Genomic DNA, 17,549 nt, shown 5'->3' on the forward strand with positions numbered 1-17,549 from the left:
TTTTCGTCTATTTTTATTACTCGATAGTAACATTATATAGTAACGTTGTTCCCATCGATCATACTCAACTATGAGGAGCGTTACCTGAAGACCACAGAAGGCACGCTCTGAGCGCTCACATGACGCTGATAATTTTGTTTTACATATTTAATTACACAAACGGGTCTTACGTGATATAATTTCATCGTTTTTACCTTAAATTCCGACGTTTCGACGAGACGTAAGAATTTTTTTAACAAGTTTTTATTAGGTCGACCTGTATGTAACTAACTATGTAATGGAATATAAGGTAGCTAATTTAACCATCTTCCAAGGATCGTAGCGTCATGAAAATTGCAATTGCAGCTGTATGTAGTTCTGATGACAATACAATAATAATGGTACTGGCGAACTGATCTGATGATGGAGAGAGGAGGTGGCCATAGGAACTCTGTGATGAAACAACGCAACCTAATTGTGTTAGGGGTTTTTAGAATTGTCTCGATGAGTATTAGTTGTCTGACGTAAGAAAAGAACAGTCAGCGATAAAAGCTTGTACCAAAAATGTAATTTTTGCCAAAAACTTATTTATCAATGTATGTTGGTCGGTGTCAGCGTCGAGCGTACGTTTCGTGGCCGTCGTGCGACGCATTACAAAACTATTGACTAAATGGATCCGAGAGTAAACTAGCCGGGTCCTTCTCACAGATAAAAGGGAGTGTGTTGTCGCAGTTGTTGTCGTCTAGCAGCCCGTTCCGGAACATAGCACCGCAGTTCTGGACTCCTGGATTGTCAGGTTGACCGTCGGACCACCGGTTATACCCGGCTGCCGCAAGCGTTTGTCCTAATCGCACAAAAATAAGTACTTAAATTTAACTATACAGAAAAAAGGATTTAAGAAAAACTTTGATTAAAAAAATCCTAACTTACCGTTTTCCGGTAAAGTATTACGTTGTTGCATAATTTTTTTCCCACTTCAAAATTTTCTTGATATTTTCAGTAGTCTCGGGAATATTCTAGAATAAATCTAGTGTATAGTAGAATGTTCTCGAATTGGGAACCAGTTCGAGGGAAACAGCAAATAAGATTAATACTGCTTTTGGCCCAAACACTACTACCGATCGCATAGTACGAAATTGGTTCCAGCGCTTTAATGAAGGAGACACAAGTCTAAAAGACATTCCTCATACTGGTCGCCCCGTCACGTTTGACGAAGAAGCATTGCGGCGCGAGCTTGAGTTGCATTCGGATTCCATCACCAGGGATTTAGAGAAAACTCTTAATTATCACTACGGTACCATAGATCGCCATCTGCAGTCGATGGGTTACCGTAAAGTTTTGTCAAGATGGACGCCTCATGCTTTGACCGATGCTCAACGTGCATTACGAGTCAACATTTGTGAAAGTCTGCTGTTGCGCCCCCAAAGAAAGAGCTTCCTGGAGTCGATCATCACTGGAAACGAGTCCTGGGTCTTGTACGAGAACGTTACACGAAAAGCCTTTTGGATGCTTTCCGATAAACGGCCACCAACACAGCCGAAAAGCAGTCCGCATGGCCAGAAACTTCTCCTGTCAGTTTACTGGGATTCGCAAGGAATGTTGTTGTGGGAGTTACTCGACGACCATCAGACTATCAATGCCGAAGCCTACGTGAATCAACTACAGAAGTTGGAGAACGCTTCATGATAATGCAAGACCACATACGGCGAAAACGACCTGCAAATTTCTAGAGGAGCTCGGTTGGACAACAATACCTCATCCACCTTATAGCCCTGATCTAGCATATTCCGACTATCATCTTTTTCGGGCTTTGAAACAGCATCTTCGTAAAAAGAAATTCGAAAATTCCGGCGACCTAAAAAATTACCTTGCCAACTTCTTTGTCTCTCAGCCACTTTCATTCTGGGCTAAGGGTATTGAAACTTTGCCTGGCAGATTGTTACATGTTCTAGATAATGATGGTGATTATATTGTCGATTAATTGTTTCAATAAATAATTATTACAAAAAAAAATAGTTTTATTCCAAAGTGGGAAAAGAATTATGCAACAACCGAATAATAAAAAATACTCGCATGCATTATGGACATTTTTTAAACTAAGATACATTTCATTCATTTTGTTCATCATTATGATTGTGACCGAAACGACGATGTAAATGTGTAGATACTGTGCCAGAATGTGGTAATAAACATTGTATAAACATTTTATCTACTTATAGGTATAGTCGGACAATTGAACTAACATCTCACCATGTATAGTCATCCATTGGAATTTATTTTCGATAGTTTTGAACCCTAAGAAAGCAATGTCTCTGTTATACTTCCCGGCTACAAAGTGGGGACGGGCATTGTTCCACAGCGTGGCGATGATCTGAGCTTCCATGATACTGAAATAGAATAAGAGCGTTTAGAATCAAGACACTTTTAGGTTATCGTCATCATTATCGGTCTTATCCCCGGCGGTTAGCACTGGAAGTCCTTTTATAGATTGCAATTACAAAGGTTTGTAGACGTAGGTACCTATTGGATTTATTTGTGTGTTTATTACAAATAGTAGTTTCTGAGTTATGGATTTTTCTATGTAGGTATTTAATTAAGTATTTATCTATATGAAAGTCTTCTTAAGAGGAAGGTGGACGAGAATAGAGTGGTAGTCCCTATTTTTTCCTCTTGATTTTCTGCTACACATACCTGTTGATGACAGCAAGATGGCCACCCTCGCGTGCGCAAGCGACGAATGCACGTGTCCAATTCAGAGGGGACCTGTGCACTTTATAGCAGCTACCTGTTCTTGTGTCCAAAGAGTATTCTGTAAATGTTTGTATAAAAATAAAAAATAACGTAAAAACTAAAATATATTATTCTTCCATATTTAACCAAAATCTATTTAAATAGTGACGATGAATATGATTATACCTATAGTGAAGACAGTACACAATTGTCACAATCTCTGTCGAAGTAAGAAAATATTAGACTTATGAGGCTACCAGGATGGTACTCAGGATTCTTCAACTTGACTGTGGCAGTAAGAACTATTATACGGTATGTAAACTAACTAAAACGATTTACTCAAGCCCGTTAATGAATGGGTCACACTGAGCAACTTTTACTATGGGACCAACCCCGAAATCGCGGAAATAAAATTGGCTCCCCCATAGAAAATTTGAATGCTAGACCAGCAAAATGTATGAAATAACCAAATTTTTTTTCGCGATTTCGGGGTCGGTGCCATAGTAAAAGTTGCTCAGTGTGACCTACACATTAACGGGTTTGAGTAAATGGTTTTAGTAAATTTACATACTGTATAATCTGTGATGGCAGTCTGGATTTGGTCTTTCGTCTCTATTATCTAATATTTGCAATACCAGAGAAACGAAATAAAGCCGAAAGTTGCTAATAAATAACGGCAGTTTGTTAATTAAAGAAATATATAAAAGTTTGGCATAATTAGTCAGTGAGAGACAAAAAGTGCTTCAATTTTAATAAAATAGTATTTCGCAACTTTTAACAACCAAAGACAAAATATTTTTAAATTGTCTACTCTTAAACTAAGAAACAAATCAACATATTTTATTAAATAGTGTGATTTGCTTTTAAGTAGTCACACTAACGAATAAATTATAAACAAATTAAATTCAGAATATCCTGGTACGACCCCAGCCCTGAGGACTGGCGGCTTTGGTCACTTTTTCTTTCATATATGTACTTACAACATCGTAACTATTTCAATTAGTCTACTTTTGTCGAAAATATATCGGTATCTACCTTCGTCCATTGTACCGCACGCGTTAATCTCCTTCTTTGCCTGCTCTTGACTGATGTAACAAAAATAAGGGAAGGTCTCCGAGCACTTGACATCAGCCATGGTACCGTTCGACAGCATAAGGAGGCAGTCCTCGGCGTTGTTCGAGTTGTCGGGCTCGTCAGGGGCCCAGGTGACTGGCATGCGAGATAACGGTGTTCCTATGGGAGTAAAACATGGACAGTAGTCATTTTTCGACGGCAACTCATTGGAGTTATTATCTAATGATGTTAAAAACGTAGGTACTATCTTGGACACTATTCACTGTAGACTCTCCGTTTTTTTAAACTCTAACATTAGATAGTTCCTTAAAGGAATGCGTCGATTTCAAAATCAGCGGTATACATTTATCCCAGATGTGGGAGTAACATAGGCAACAAATGTGTTTTGTATTGATAACGATGTAAATTGCACTCGAAAATCAAACATAAAGTTGCATGCTGAAGATAAACAGACATCGGTAATCATCGAGCAATCGTGGTATTCGCGGTACATCCTGCATCAGAGGCGATCGATAGTTAGTTTACTAACGATTCGATTCGAACTTTAAGATACGTCAATTAATAGATCTAGAAACGATATGGATTAAATGTGTCAGTGTGAAAGGTGACGTTTTTGATTGAAGAAACTTATATTGACATATCTAATCCATATCGTTTCTAGATCTATTCATTGACGTATATTAAAGTTCGAATCGGGCAGTAAGCTTCTGTATGACTAATAAGTTCGGCTGATTCAAACTGAAGCAAAATGTGAAGAGAATATTATGGGATATTTTATAGCATTTTTGATGCCGCGGAGTGGTGTTAACCGAATTGGTATAGATAATTCCACCTGAAATGGTAAATTAAGGCTAATATTAACGCTAATTAATTATTAGGGTTAGAATTGTTTATACCAATTCCGTTACCACCACTCCGCTGCACCGAAAATTCTATAAAATTTACGATGTCTGTATATTACTGCTGAGATAGCAGCTCAGCTTCAAAGAGCTGAACAAAATAACTCATTTTATAAAGGAAATTGACAGTGACAACGCCCGCATAAGCGCTGTAAACGTAGGTACCTAATGCAGCTGCAGTTGCCATCCGAATGTCAATTAAGGATTCTTTTTCATAATATATGAATGATATAAAATAAGCAATTTTTCTAAAACCTACTTATTTCTCCCGAAATGAAACATCGAGGTTAGAAGTCTATAGCAAATTGCACGATGGATTATTGGCTGATAAATGACTCGATATTTTAAATTGGTAACTGGTATATCACAAATCGTCCGTGCATTTATAAACACTCACCCTTTACTGAGAAGTAGGCCCCTTTGCCGAACGTCGCGTGAACGCCAATGTATATGCCACAATTTGATAAAATGTTTAATTTTGTTAGCGCCAACTTCATATTTTCATTTTCTGGAGAGGCTAAGACAGCACCTGGGAAACTTTTTCGATTAGGTAACAAAGTTAACATTTCTTAATTAATCCATTAAGTTACCGAATACCTATAATATTAGCTGAAAAACAGTTTTAATTACATTTAATACCTAACTTGTTGCGAATTTCCTATTTTTCGCACTTTTATCGTAAATAACTATTTAGATATTGGCGCTTAATTCGATATTACATAACGCAGTCCAATTATTGTGGGTAATATGTTGACAAATCTGTAACTAGTTTCATATCATTTAACATTTTTTTTACATTCATTTTAAAATGATATTTTAAATAACTGGTTGATTTTTAAACACAAAGAACTATTCGTTTTTAAACGGATTTTAAGTAGAAAACATGAAAGCACTATTGATTATTAAAATAATTCAAGAGCCCCTGTTATAATTACGCCATTATTTATACAATCACGCTAAATATGCCAATTAACACTGTACAGGGGCTAAAATAAAGATAATTATACGAGAAATAACTGTTTTACCTTCATAATAGCAGTTGAGATAAGCGTCTTGCCAAGTTGCCGGTACCCGGTGTAGCTTTAGCCAGCCATCGGCCTCTTGGGAGTACTCGTAGTCAAACCTGTGTGCTGTTTAAATTCCATTTTGCTGTAAGTACCTACATTTGTTATTTATTTTTCTAAAATATCAGCAATAAATAAAGTATTTATCTCTTTCCCACACATCTAGAATGACAATTAAAGAGTACGGTGAAAGGGAAACCATTCACGTCTGATGAACATTTTATGAGTGAACAAATTCAAAAACGTTACCACTTTTGGATTTCTGTATCGACACGTTATAATTGTACCGAAACGTAAGGTAAGCAGACAGGAAAATACGAAAACATGAATTCGGGAGATATTATTGGCGGTTATATCTTAGAATACCTATACTGTCACAAAATCAAATAATTTATACAATCATATATTAATTCTCAATTCAATAGGTACCTTCTTCTAATGACATTTGCCATCATTCCGTATTCGTTCGTTCGTTTGATTTTCATTCATTTATCGTTGATAAGCAATCTTGTATACATTATTATGTGCTCTTGTCATATTTATTGGTTGTGTTGTTAATTTGCATAGCATTTGCAATGACAATCAAATGCGTGGCAAAATCATTATTAATGTCTAATTTCTATAATAATATGACGTTTATAACGACACGTCCTCACTCTGTTCTATTCAAGTCGGTGCAGAGTAAACTTAGACGGACTCTATGTACCTATTGCCATTAACTTATAAAGAACAAATTGTATATATTTATTATAGGTACATAGTTTGACTTAATTGCAGATGTCTTTTATTATTCAGTTAGGTACCATTTTTTTATTTTCCTGATGTTACATCAAATTATTTTTTTACGAGTAGGTAACTATAGTTCGTCTACCGGTCTGGCCTAGTGGGTAGTGACCCTGCCTATGAAGCCGATGGTCCCGGGTTCGAATCCTGGTAAGGGCATTTATTTGTATGATGATACAGATATTTGTTCCTGAGTCATGGTTGTTTTCTATGTATTTAAGTATTTATATATTATATATATCGTTGTCTGAGTACCCACAACACAAGCCTTCTTGAGCTTATACCGTGGGGCTTGGTCAATTTGTGTAAAAATGTCCTATACCTAATATTTTATATTTTACTTACCGTGGACACAGCAAAATGATATCACACATATGTTTATTACGAAAAACATGTTGGCACGAGATTTATTTCAATGCCTGAATACTTTAAGATCGCTTCAACCAAAATCTCGTCTCTTCTGTTACAATTTAATTCAGCTAATGAATCCACAATAAACAACACAAGGATAAGTGTGGTTTGCGGAAAACTTTACTAATAATAACGTAACACAATATAATATTAATTAACAATAACGACGAATAGATTGGTAATTAAATTTTCGATTTTGCAGTAGGTGGTTACCTACTCAGTTGTTTCTGCTATAATTATATATACAGTGAAACTAGGCTTGGGACGTATTAGTTATTCCCATAACGCATGTGTACCTAAACGACAATGTTTTTATTATGATTACCTACAACATACGGTAATTTTACACTGTAGATATGTGTGCACTAACCTCGTAAATTGAGACTGTTTTAGCTGGAAAATTTACCTTTAGGTTACCTTACCTTAGTTACCTTAAAATAGGTATGGAAAAAACTCTCGTTTTGGGAAGATTTCTTTAATTTTAATTACTGTTAATTGTCTAGACTTTCATGTTATATTTGGATTCCAACATTATGCTTTCAATAATTGTTGATTTATTGGTTAAACTTGTATGGAACCGTCACCTACAGGTACTATCAAAGCTGATATTTGACACGTTCCTTTTTGGTTCACTAGAATTATATTATAAGAAGTGTCTAACGCGATACCATTCGACTCAATGCACACCTAAAAAGTAGTGGGATAAGCCTCAAGTAACGAAATAACCGAACCTTTACTAGCGGAGGAAAATATATTTTTATTTTATATTTATTTCTTTTATTGCCAAAGTGCTTAACCACCTATGCATTTTTATCCTAATTTCTTTACTATTATTTCTAGTTTGGTTAGGTTAGTTAGTTTGTTTTTTTGGTTGTAGGTACCTAAAGAAAAAAACTACACCATTTGTGAAAACATTGATTTTTATTAAACATTAAAGCATGGTACATTACATATACACATGATAAATGTAGCTATATACAAAAATAACAACGAGACATTATTTTATTTTGCAGCTCCAAATTTACCTAAATCTATGACTACGAAAGCCTTTTGTCATCATATGACTTTGACACTACAATTAAATCTTTGAATTAATATTAACAATTACATACTTATCCAATGTAACAACATTACATTTCGATGTTTCTACAGCTTAAACTATATTTATACATAATAATAATGATCACAAACATCTACTTAATACATGTTTAAAAATATTTTATAAGCGATATGATACATTTTACTAGAAATGTTTGCTCCTTCTCACATTGGGCTCAAGAATATGAGAAGGAGGCTATCACTAGTAAATTGACTACGTATTACAAATTCGAAACATAACCTAAACATTGCTTACTACCTTAACAATATATACATTATTAATTTTAATTACATCATACTCACATATATTAAGAAGGACCTCTTAAATTTTAAAACTATACAGGGTGGCAATTGCAAAAGGAAATCTGAAACTATAAGAAGTCACGAAGACGATAAAAAAAACCCTAACTCGAAGACATGACATCTTAAAGACATTCTTGAATAGAACCTAAAAACTATAGTTCCAGATTTCCCTTTATCACCTCATTAGAGTTGTTCGCCTTGTAATACTTCACGTTGTTTTGGTGCAATCAGTGATCAGCAGTCTAATATATGACACGAATGTACTGACGCTGACGCTGCCGTTGTATTCAAGCTTAATGGAATTTTCCGGTTCCATTTAGCCACTGAATCCTCCAACATCAGTCCGTTTAACGTGCAGGAATGATTGGGACATTACAATCCAGAGATTAAAATGTGTTGTTTACATTTTTAATTCCTGATAATTATTATTCTTGATATTTCGCCCTTATTGAATTTCACACCATAACTTAAAAAAATAATTTGAATGATAATGATGATGGTGATTGACAAAAACTATCCTATGTCCATGTCTGGTCTTCAAACTATCTCCATTCCAAATTTCATCTAAATCGTTTCAGCGGTTTAAGCGTGAAGAGGTAACAGACAGACAGAGTTACTTCGCATTTATTATAGTAAGGATAACAGTGAAAAAACGTTTGAAGTGTTCTGATAAAGCCACCTGCGGCGGTAGCACGGTCGCATTTTTATCGCTTGTCACCATGCCTGGCACGTTCTAACAAGTATGTAAGTGCGAGAATGACGGGCGATAAAAATGGAACCATACTGCGCCCGCTGTTTACATTGTATAAATGCGAAGCAAATTAAATGTGAATATTTCGTGAAGACAAATACGAAAAGAAATATGTATTAGGACATTTGGTTCCTAACGTATACAAACACATGCTGTATTGTATACCTATTGTACAGGCTACAGACCTACATCAAATACATAATGCAACTTACGCCAAACTCTAAAAACATAATTTACTCCTGAAAACCGAGATAAAGTTAGGCTCTTGCAATATACTTTGCAAGTTACTTTGCCTACCCGTATCCCTCTTAAGCAAAATTGGACTTGACAGGTCGTAAAAAACACACCGAGTGGCGCATTTTTTATATTTTTTGGCTTCTTTTCACGCCAGTATGAGTAACAAACTTTTTAGCTAAAATATTATAGTCGTTAGCTATTTATACAAATTTGTTGTATTTTCCAGTAAATATTAGTTAGCTTTTATTTCCTTTTTGTCCCTTTGTCTATCAAACAACAGATATATTATAATGATATTGCTTGCCTATTATTTTGGTTTTTATCAATCAATGCTAATGGATTAACATAATTTACTTAAATTAATACAGTTTTTTATAGAAAAGAAGGAAGTGTCCACGATTACAAATTAATAGTTATGTCCGTACTAAATATTGTATTCATTTTTCTTGTAAAAATTAAAAATAGATATATACAATCCGTCCAGTATTTTAAAAACCATATCTTACACACATAGGAATGAGACCTAGAACTTGATATTATTTTGCAGTGATACTTTTAATGAAAAGTGATTCCATGAAAATTACTTAGGACATCAGCCTTGTCGACTCCTGAACACACACCCACATCTAGCCTAAGTAACAAATTCAAAAGGACCTTCTCAACCTAATCTAAAAGTATTGTACATTTTTACACTATTACTAATTTACTAACACTTATTTACTTTAGCTTACACTTGTTTACTTAAGTTTACACTTGTTTACTTAAGTTTACACTTGTTTACTAATGTTTTTACTTGTTCACTTATGCTTACACCACTGTAGCTTGTTCGGATTCCCGGGCGCGACGCCCGCGCACCGAATCTCAGACAATGTCATGGCAGGAGTTCCCATTGCCGGTCCTGGTGGTCTTGGTGGGCTGCGGCCGGTTGCACATGCCGTCGTTGTGGGCAGGCGGGCAGTACATCACCTGGAAATGAAATTTAGAATTAACCATTTGAAATAAGAGAAAAAGTGGTTTGTAGGCGCATTGGACGTTTATATTTCCTGAACAAAGTGTACAGTAGAACGACTACCCTGAAAATGAATGGAAGTAAATATTATGTGCAAATATAGATATTTATTAAATTTTGAAACGAGTTTTGATCGAATTGTCATTACAGAACGAATATTTTTATTTTTTCTATAACGACAAGACACGACATACTTTCAGTTTCTATATGTATTGCTTCAATATCATGTTATTGGCCGCAAATACGCGCTAAACACTCGATTGATTGATTGGATTCCATTTTACATTCCAATTCTCGATATAATGATGAATGTATGATACATTTTATCGCAATATAATACATCGTATGCAAGTTGCTTAGGGCATTCAGTTACTGTGTACATTGATAACGTTCCGGAAAACGGACATCATTTCTGTAGTTAACGATTTGGGTACCTACATTTTACTACGGCGTTCATTATATCGATATTAGGAAGTAAAAAGTTTGAACACACCTTAGTTTACAGCAAGAAAATAAGGCTTTAAAGTCAATTTATTTTGATATCCAAAGGAAATAAGCATAATCTTAACTCGCACAAAAAAAGTTTTTGACCCAAATGTATTTAAGTATAACTCATCAGTACACGCTCTACCTGTTTTGTCTTACACATCCTTAATGTTAGGATCGACAGCATATCTAAATCCCCTTTCATGCTCAAATAACTTTTGTTCCCATTAGCGGAGCTGAAAGGTCTAACCACCAACAAGACGGCTTCCGACCGACATTCATAAGTTTCATAACTTTCCAAGAAATATGCAGCAGGAAAGTTATGAGGCTTAAAACTCGAAGCAAATACTTAGCGGGAGAAAATTATGTGTATTTATATTTCTACGAAGAAATAATGCTTTCGAGACCGCTACTCCACACGAATAAAGTAGGTATCAGTACGTTGACAACACTAAATTGTTTCAGATATAATGAGTTCAATCTCGTGGTCGGTTCAGCTCGGTCTTTGCTGAGTTGACCGCAACTAAAACAATGTGACAAACAGATCTTCTGTGCAATGCGGCAGTAACAGGTTTTTCTTAAGTATGTCGCTTAATACCACCAAACATCAATAATTCTTACCCTCTCAAAATTTATTTTTAAAAGACGGTAGTCAATGTCAAGTGATTGTTCTTTTTTTATTCTGGTTTTACTTGTGTATTTTCAATGTTTTCCTTGTTATATAAATGATAATGTTTGTGATTTTTTTATCAATGTAAATTTATTTGTGTGTCGTTGGCGTACGTGTCGCCATCAACTTTAGATGAAGTCAGGTCCCCACAGAAAACCAGCGCCACGGTTTGCCGCGGCATTATGCTGAGTGGGGATCCTATTTTATCTTCCAAATGTCTGTATGCTTTTCTTCTTTTCTTTCATGTACTATGTTGTGGCGTTAAATAAATGTATTTCTTCTTCTTCTTTCTTCTTCTTAATTATTTGTGATTGATAAGAAAGAGTGATATGGGGCATTCTATGAGCTGTCCTACAAATGCATTTTATTTCGTATATTTCCTCATTTTTTTCAAAGTATTATTACTCATTTTATTATAACAATTCTCACATCCACTGCGACAGAAAACAAATTCTATACCTGCTAATCTTTAGAAATTTCGCGTTTGTACGGGACAACGGTAGATAATTTCGTGGAATGCTCCAAATATAAATATCTATATGCATATAATAATGCGTTAAGCCTACGTCGTCGAGTTTTTTTACAAAGCTTAAATACCAAGTACCTACTACCAGAGTACCGGAATACCTCTACCCACGCGCTACAACGTATTACGGATTACGGACGCATTACGGAGTGAGCCTCACTTAGGGATAATTGAGATATTGGAATTAGGCTGCTTTGAGCATACACGCTTGTGAGAATGGACTACAAAATTCATGCTCGCTAAAAGCATGTATGGAACTTGCTTTGATCAAAGCCAATTGGTAGATAATGAATAAAGTCACAGGCAAAGACGCAAATCAGCAGGGCTAAGATGGTCGGTTTTTTATCATCTGTCACCATGCCTGTCACGTGTGTCACGTTCTAACAAGTATATATGTAAGTGCGACAGTGACGATTGACATGACAGGTGATAAAAATGCGACCATGATAACGCTGCAGAACAATAACATTCTTGCAATATACGATTTATTCACGATAAATTAAAGTTGTTCTATGGTAGCTTGCCTTAATTCTAATGACATAATCATTCATAAGGCTAAAATCAAATTACGCAACACTGAACACAGTCGAAGTTGAGGAAAACTTCCGAAAGTATTTGTTAATATCGCTTTTGTTATAAAATGTTTCTAAGACCGAAAACGAGCAAGTATGCTTTTGTGTATTTTTCCTACATTCAAGAGCAATGAAAATAGATTGCCTTGCTCTTACAAAATTTGTAAGTTCGAGTTTCCGTTAGTATTTAATAATGGTTCACCTAAGTCTTCGTCCTTACTCCTTACTTCGTCCAAGGGGCTATTGCATAATCAAATGCTAGCTAATAGTACTATTAGTGATTTTGTATGTAAAATCACTAATAGTACATATTAACTTATATTTTATTATGCAATACGGTGCAAGTCGTTCGTAATTACAATAATATTCTAGAGATGGCACTTCGAGTTGTATCTCTTTATTGAAACGCAACTATACATATTTGCGCCAATAACTCGGCTTGCGCAAGAATCAGACGAGGACCACAACTTTAAAATCCATAAAAAATATATCCTTCCGCGCGTCAAGTCAGGAAAACGCTCTTTAGCAGATAGCTGTTGGAATATTGAGCCAAAATAGTTTTGTGGTCCTCCATTATTCAAAATTCGAAGTATAAATCGTCTGACTTCCTCAAAGGATACTTTCAACAAAGCTTTGAGTTTCACTTTATGCTTTGTAAAGTAGCTTTGCCTCAATTCTGTTTTGTGTCGTATTTTCCAAACAAGATTATACTATTTAGAAACAAATATTTCCTAAAATACGGTTTTTATTATCATGTTTACATATTTTTAGAAACAATAATAATTATAGGTACCTACAACGATTTACAAAGACCCACGCGATCTAAGATGTGCACATGACACAGTTAATGTTTTGGGTGATGTTTTAGGTGGTTCGGGTAGGACAAGATATAAGTTTGAATTATGTTGAAACAATTAGACAACAAAACAAGCTTAACAACTTTTGAAACAGTCCTCACTATTATATAAACACCTAATAAATTAAAAATAATTATTACATATCACACTGTTGATAAAGTTACAAAATAAAACTTTGTAAATGTACAAGTAGATATTGTCACACTTGCGCTTCCTCTAGCAAACTAGTTTGTGGCATTGTACAAGAATGTAAGCAAAGACGATAATATAGGTAACTATTGAGAACCGCAAGAAAATATTACAAATGTTTGATGCATAATAACAATGTGTGCCCATTTGTCAGAGTAGTCACAATACCTTGTTTTCTAGGGCTAAATGAGTGGCACGAGGTGCCGTATGATTCAAAACGATTATTTTTATGGAAATTTAATGTATTTTTAAGGAAAACAATGCCACAATGACAAGGTAGTTGAATCTTGTGTCATTACTGCTGTTTTTGGTTGTAATTATTTATAGCAATACGTGAAAGGGAAGGAAATATATTTATAATTCAACACATCATGTAGGTATATGCGGTGGTGGTCGGATGAGTCTGAACAATTTTAACGCAGCACTCAAACTGCTGACACATAAAACCTATAAATATTGACTAAAAAGTCAATGTCCCAAGACTGCTACAAGATTGGGCTCAAGTCATCACTCACACGTCAAGTCATGTATACGTAATGACACGTGTGGCTTAGCTTGTAAGTCACCTTCAAAGTAAAATTCCATTTTCACCCTCTGTACCTACATGGCACGATGTAAAAGACGCAAGTTATTATTTGCGTCTTTATAACATGAAAGGATGTGGAGCTGTTAAGGTGGAGTATTATATTAATCCAATTATTAGAATTTCCAGGTAATTCCCTTTCTTCCTCGCCTTAAGTATTTCTTGAAATGCTGTTAAATATATGTTATATATCGTGATACAAATTAAATGTTGCATAAGTCATAGATTGGAAATATTATATCTATTTATTCACATAAAAATTTAACTACTTACATTTTAGTGTTCTCTAAAACAACACAAATGTTATTATTTTGCAATAATGGCTTAAAACTTCAATTAGTCTATGCTACATATTAGATAAATATCTCTTAGTCAAGGTAGATTATATGCTCAATTCAAAGTATGTTGGCGCCATACCAGTAGCAGTCAAAGTTTCTCAAAATAAAATAAAAAGAAAATTTAAAAAGCTACAGTATCGGTGGTTTCGTGTAACTCTAATAGGCCCAAGGTACAGCATGCATTACAGCGTAACATTTTTGATTTGAGCTTAAATATCATTATGCCACGTAAAGGCGTTGCTCTCAAGGGTACGCAATCACTTTACGGTGAACACACAGTTTTGTGTCAGTATGACAATTTATACGCGGTCCCCAATAAATAAAAATAATAACTCGGCCAACTGATACAACATTTTATAATATTATATGAGTAAGTACAGAACAAACATTTCAATATCTTTCGGTCACTGTTTTTTAACAAAGTCTTAGGATGCTACAATGGCTAATTGATAACAAACGGCGTATGACGTTCGATTTTAAAGGAGAAAAGTAAAACCGTTGATTGGGTTATTAAATAAAACTTATACGTACCGACCGGTGTGACTATTACTATGAACAAAACAAATTCAATCAGACTATGTCCAGCATATTTCAACGCTCAATTATAAAGATAAGTGTGTAATACAATAAGTGTACCTACTAATTTTATGATACTGACTGATACTGACAACATAATATGTACCTATTAACAGTATAAGTGCCTTGGCTGGCGCTGTAAACTTATACATAGTATTTACCTGAATAAAGAATAAAGAATAAAGAACGCTCACTGAAAACTTAACAAAATATACAAGATGAAAAACTGTCGTATTCGAACTTCAAGATATTCACAAGAGACGACACGTACTAGATCCATTCTAGATACGTTATAGTTTAGATATCAACTAGTTCTCTTTTGCAGCGCAATTCGGGCGACCAAGGTCACTTTTACGTTAGATAGAGTAAGATATCTATTAGATGTGAATTGGATCTCTAAGTCATATCCTGTGGAAATCGTTCAACAGTATCTCCAGAATCGCGCAAATGTCAAATTTGACAGGTTAGATCTTAAACATATCGTTATCGTATCTTGGTGATGTCTAAAAGATGTCTAATAGATGTCTATTTCAAAATCCGAATCAGGCCCAAAGACTGGGCCGCACACTGGACAAGTATTATTCCAATACATTTGTTGTTTTTATCATCATCAAAATATAAAGGTACAAAAGAAAACAATACTTCTGAAGTAATCAAATAATAAAGACAATATTTTACTGTTAGAAACATGAGTACTATATTAAAGAACGCTTCGCTGGTCAATTTATTTCGTTTATTTTGTTTTTCCCTTTGAACGCGAACCCTGCTATAAATCTATTTTTTTCGGGTACAAATACCTACCTGTATCTACAATTGATCTTAAATTATATCTAATACCTTTAAACGAGCAATTCTTGTTTCTATATATCGTAGGCCGATCGTACGATCAGGCAGATCGTAATGTTCGTGTGTAATGTTTTCATCAAACCAATATATAGGTAGGATAGGTTTGTTAGGTTGCTTCAGATGCCCGAAGGGCAAACTGCCCAGAAATAGGAGCCCCGCGTAGCGGGGCTCCGTCGACTCAGGGAACGAGTCAAAGATTTTCACGTTTCACGATATGCCTGATCTTACGATCGGCCGCCGACATGTATATATTTCGGGGATCTCGGATACGGCTCTAACGATTTCGATGAAATTTGCTATAGGGGTTTTTGGGGTCGAAAAATCGATCTAGCTAAGTCTTATCTCTGGGAAAACGCGCATTTTGAGTTTTTATGCGTTTTCCGAGCAAAGCTCGGTCTTCCAGATATTTGTAATAATGTAAGTAGGTATTCCTTCAAATTTGGCATAATTATCAACGATTTGAATATTCCTTTTGTTACAAAAGCGTTACGTTTTAGAAAATTTCTAAGATTTTTTTTTATTTGTACCTACGTACCATGTTGTTAAAACAGAATATTGTTGAGATATGTTTATTAAAATAATTCAATATATTTTGCTTAAGTATAAATAATCATAAACTGGAATAGATGTCATACACTAAAGAAAGTGACCAAGCAAAGACGCCTACGGCGCGATTCGGGAAATAAATTAGAGATTAACTAGATACGATATAGTAAAGATATTATCTTCACTATTTCATATCTAGTGAATCTCTAATTCATTTCCCGAATCGTGGCGCCAGCCGCCATAAGGTACCTTTTGCAGTGGAACGTCACATATCTTTTACTATTTCATATCTAGTGAGTCTCTAATTCATTTCCCGAATAGAGCCGATAGTCTTTCTAAGATGGCATAGGTATGGTCGAGAAATTGGGACGGGTACAGCCTTGACGGGGTAGCCTAGGGGTCCTGCGGCCTAAACAAGGTGACAATCGTTCGCAGAAAACCGGCCAAGGGCGAGACGTGTGGACGTTCCAAGGGTTCCGTACATAACACAATTTAAAAAAAAAAAAAAATTATGTGAAACGTGACGTGAGTGAAATGTCTGTAAAAACCCCGTAGGGGTCGGATCAAAAACTAAGTAATTAAGTCCGACTCACGCTTGATTGCAAATTTCTTATAGGTTTTCCTGTTATCTACAATTAAAGAACTATTATGTATATTTTGTTTCAAAATTTTAGACCCAGTAGTTTCGGAGATAAAGGGGGGGAAATGGTAATTTTTTGGGTATTTTCTTAAATATCTTCTAAATTAAGTATTTACTTTTAAATTATAAAATAAATATATTTGAGATTCTCACAATGAGCTCTTTCATTTGATATACACCAATATATAGTTTGCATAACTTTGTTTTCTAATATTCTCATTTACCCCCCAAAAGTGTTTAACCCCCCAATGTGACGTAAATAAATGAATTTTAAACATTCATTTATTTACGTCACATTTCCGTCTTTGGGTCACAGACTTACATATGATATGTGTACCAAATTTCAACTTAATTGGTCTAGTAGTTTCGGAGAAAATAGGCT

General features: G+C 35.0%; 2 protein-coding genes across 2 annotated transcripts in view; both read right to left on the reverse strand.

The window, feature by feature from the left end:
- Positions 1 to 240: 240 nt before the first annotated feature.
- On the reverse strand, positions 241 to 6,994 carry LOC134791881 (C-type mannose receptor 2-like). The gene is made up of 7 exons (XM_063763002.1): positions 6,875 to 6,994; positions 5,708 to 5,812; positions 5,080 to 5,211; positions 3,745 to 3,942; positions 2,671 to 2,788; positions 2,230 to 2,366; positions 241 to 823 (listed from the first exon to the last, which is right to left on the reverse strand). Exons 1-7 carry the CDS (start codon positions 6,921 to 6,923, stop codon positions 639 to 641), a joined length of 924 nt encoding a protein of 307 aa, XP_063619072.1. The 5' UTR covers positions 6,924 to 6,994; the 3' UTR covers positions 241 to 638.
- Positions 6,995 to 7,842: 848 nt separating this feature from the next.
- Positions 7,843 to 17,549, reverse strand: part of LOC134791727 (allatostatin-A receptor) — a 157,827-nt gene continuing 148,120 nt past the window's right edge. Inside the window, exon 4 of the mRNA XM_063762852.1 lies at positions 7,843 to 10,295. Coding sequence (XP_063618922.1) covers positions 10,191 to 10,295 — 105 coding nt within the window. The 3' untranslated portion in view covers positions 7,843 to 10,190. The remainder of the gene's footprint in view (positions 10,296 to 17,549) is intronic.

The sequence above is a fragment of the Cydia splendana genome, chromosome 6 (assembly GCF_910591565.1).
Source record: "Cydia splendana chromosome 6, ilCydSple1.2, whole genome shotgun sequence".
NCBI classification, from domain to species: Eukaryota; Metazoa; Arthropoda; class Insecta; order Lepidoptera; family Tortricidae; genus Cydia; species Cydia splendana.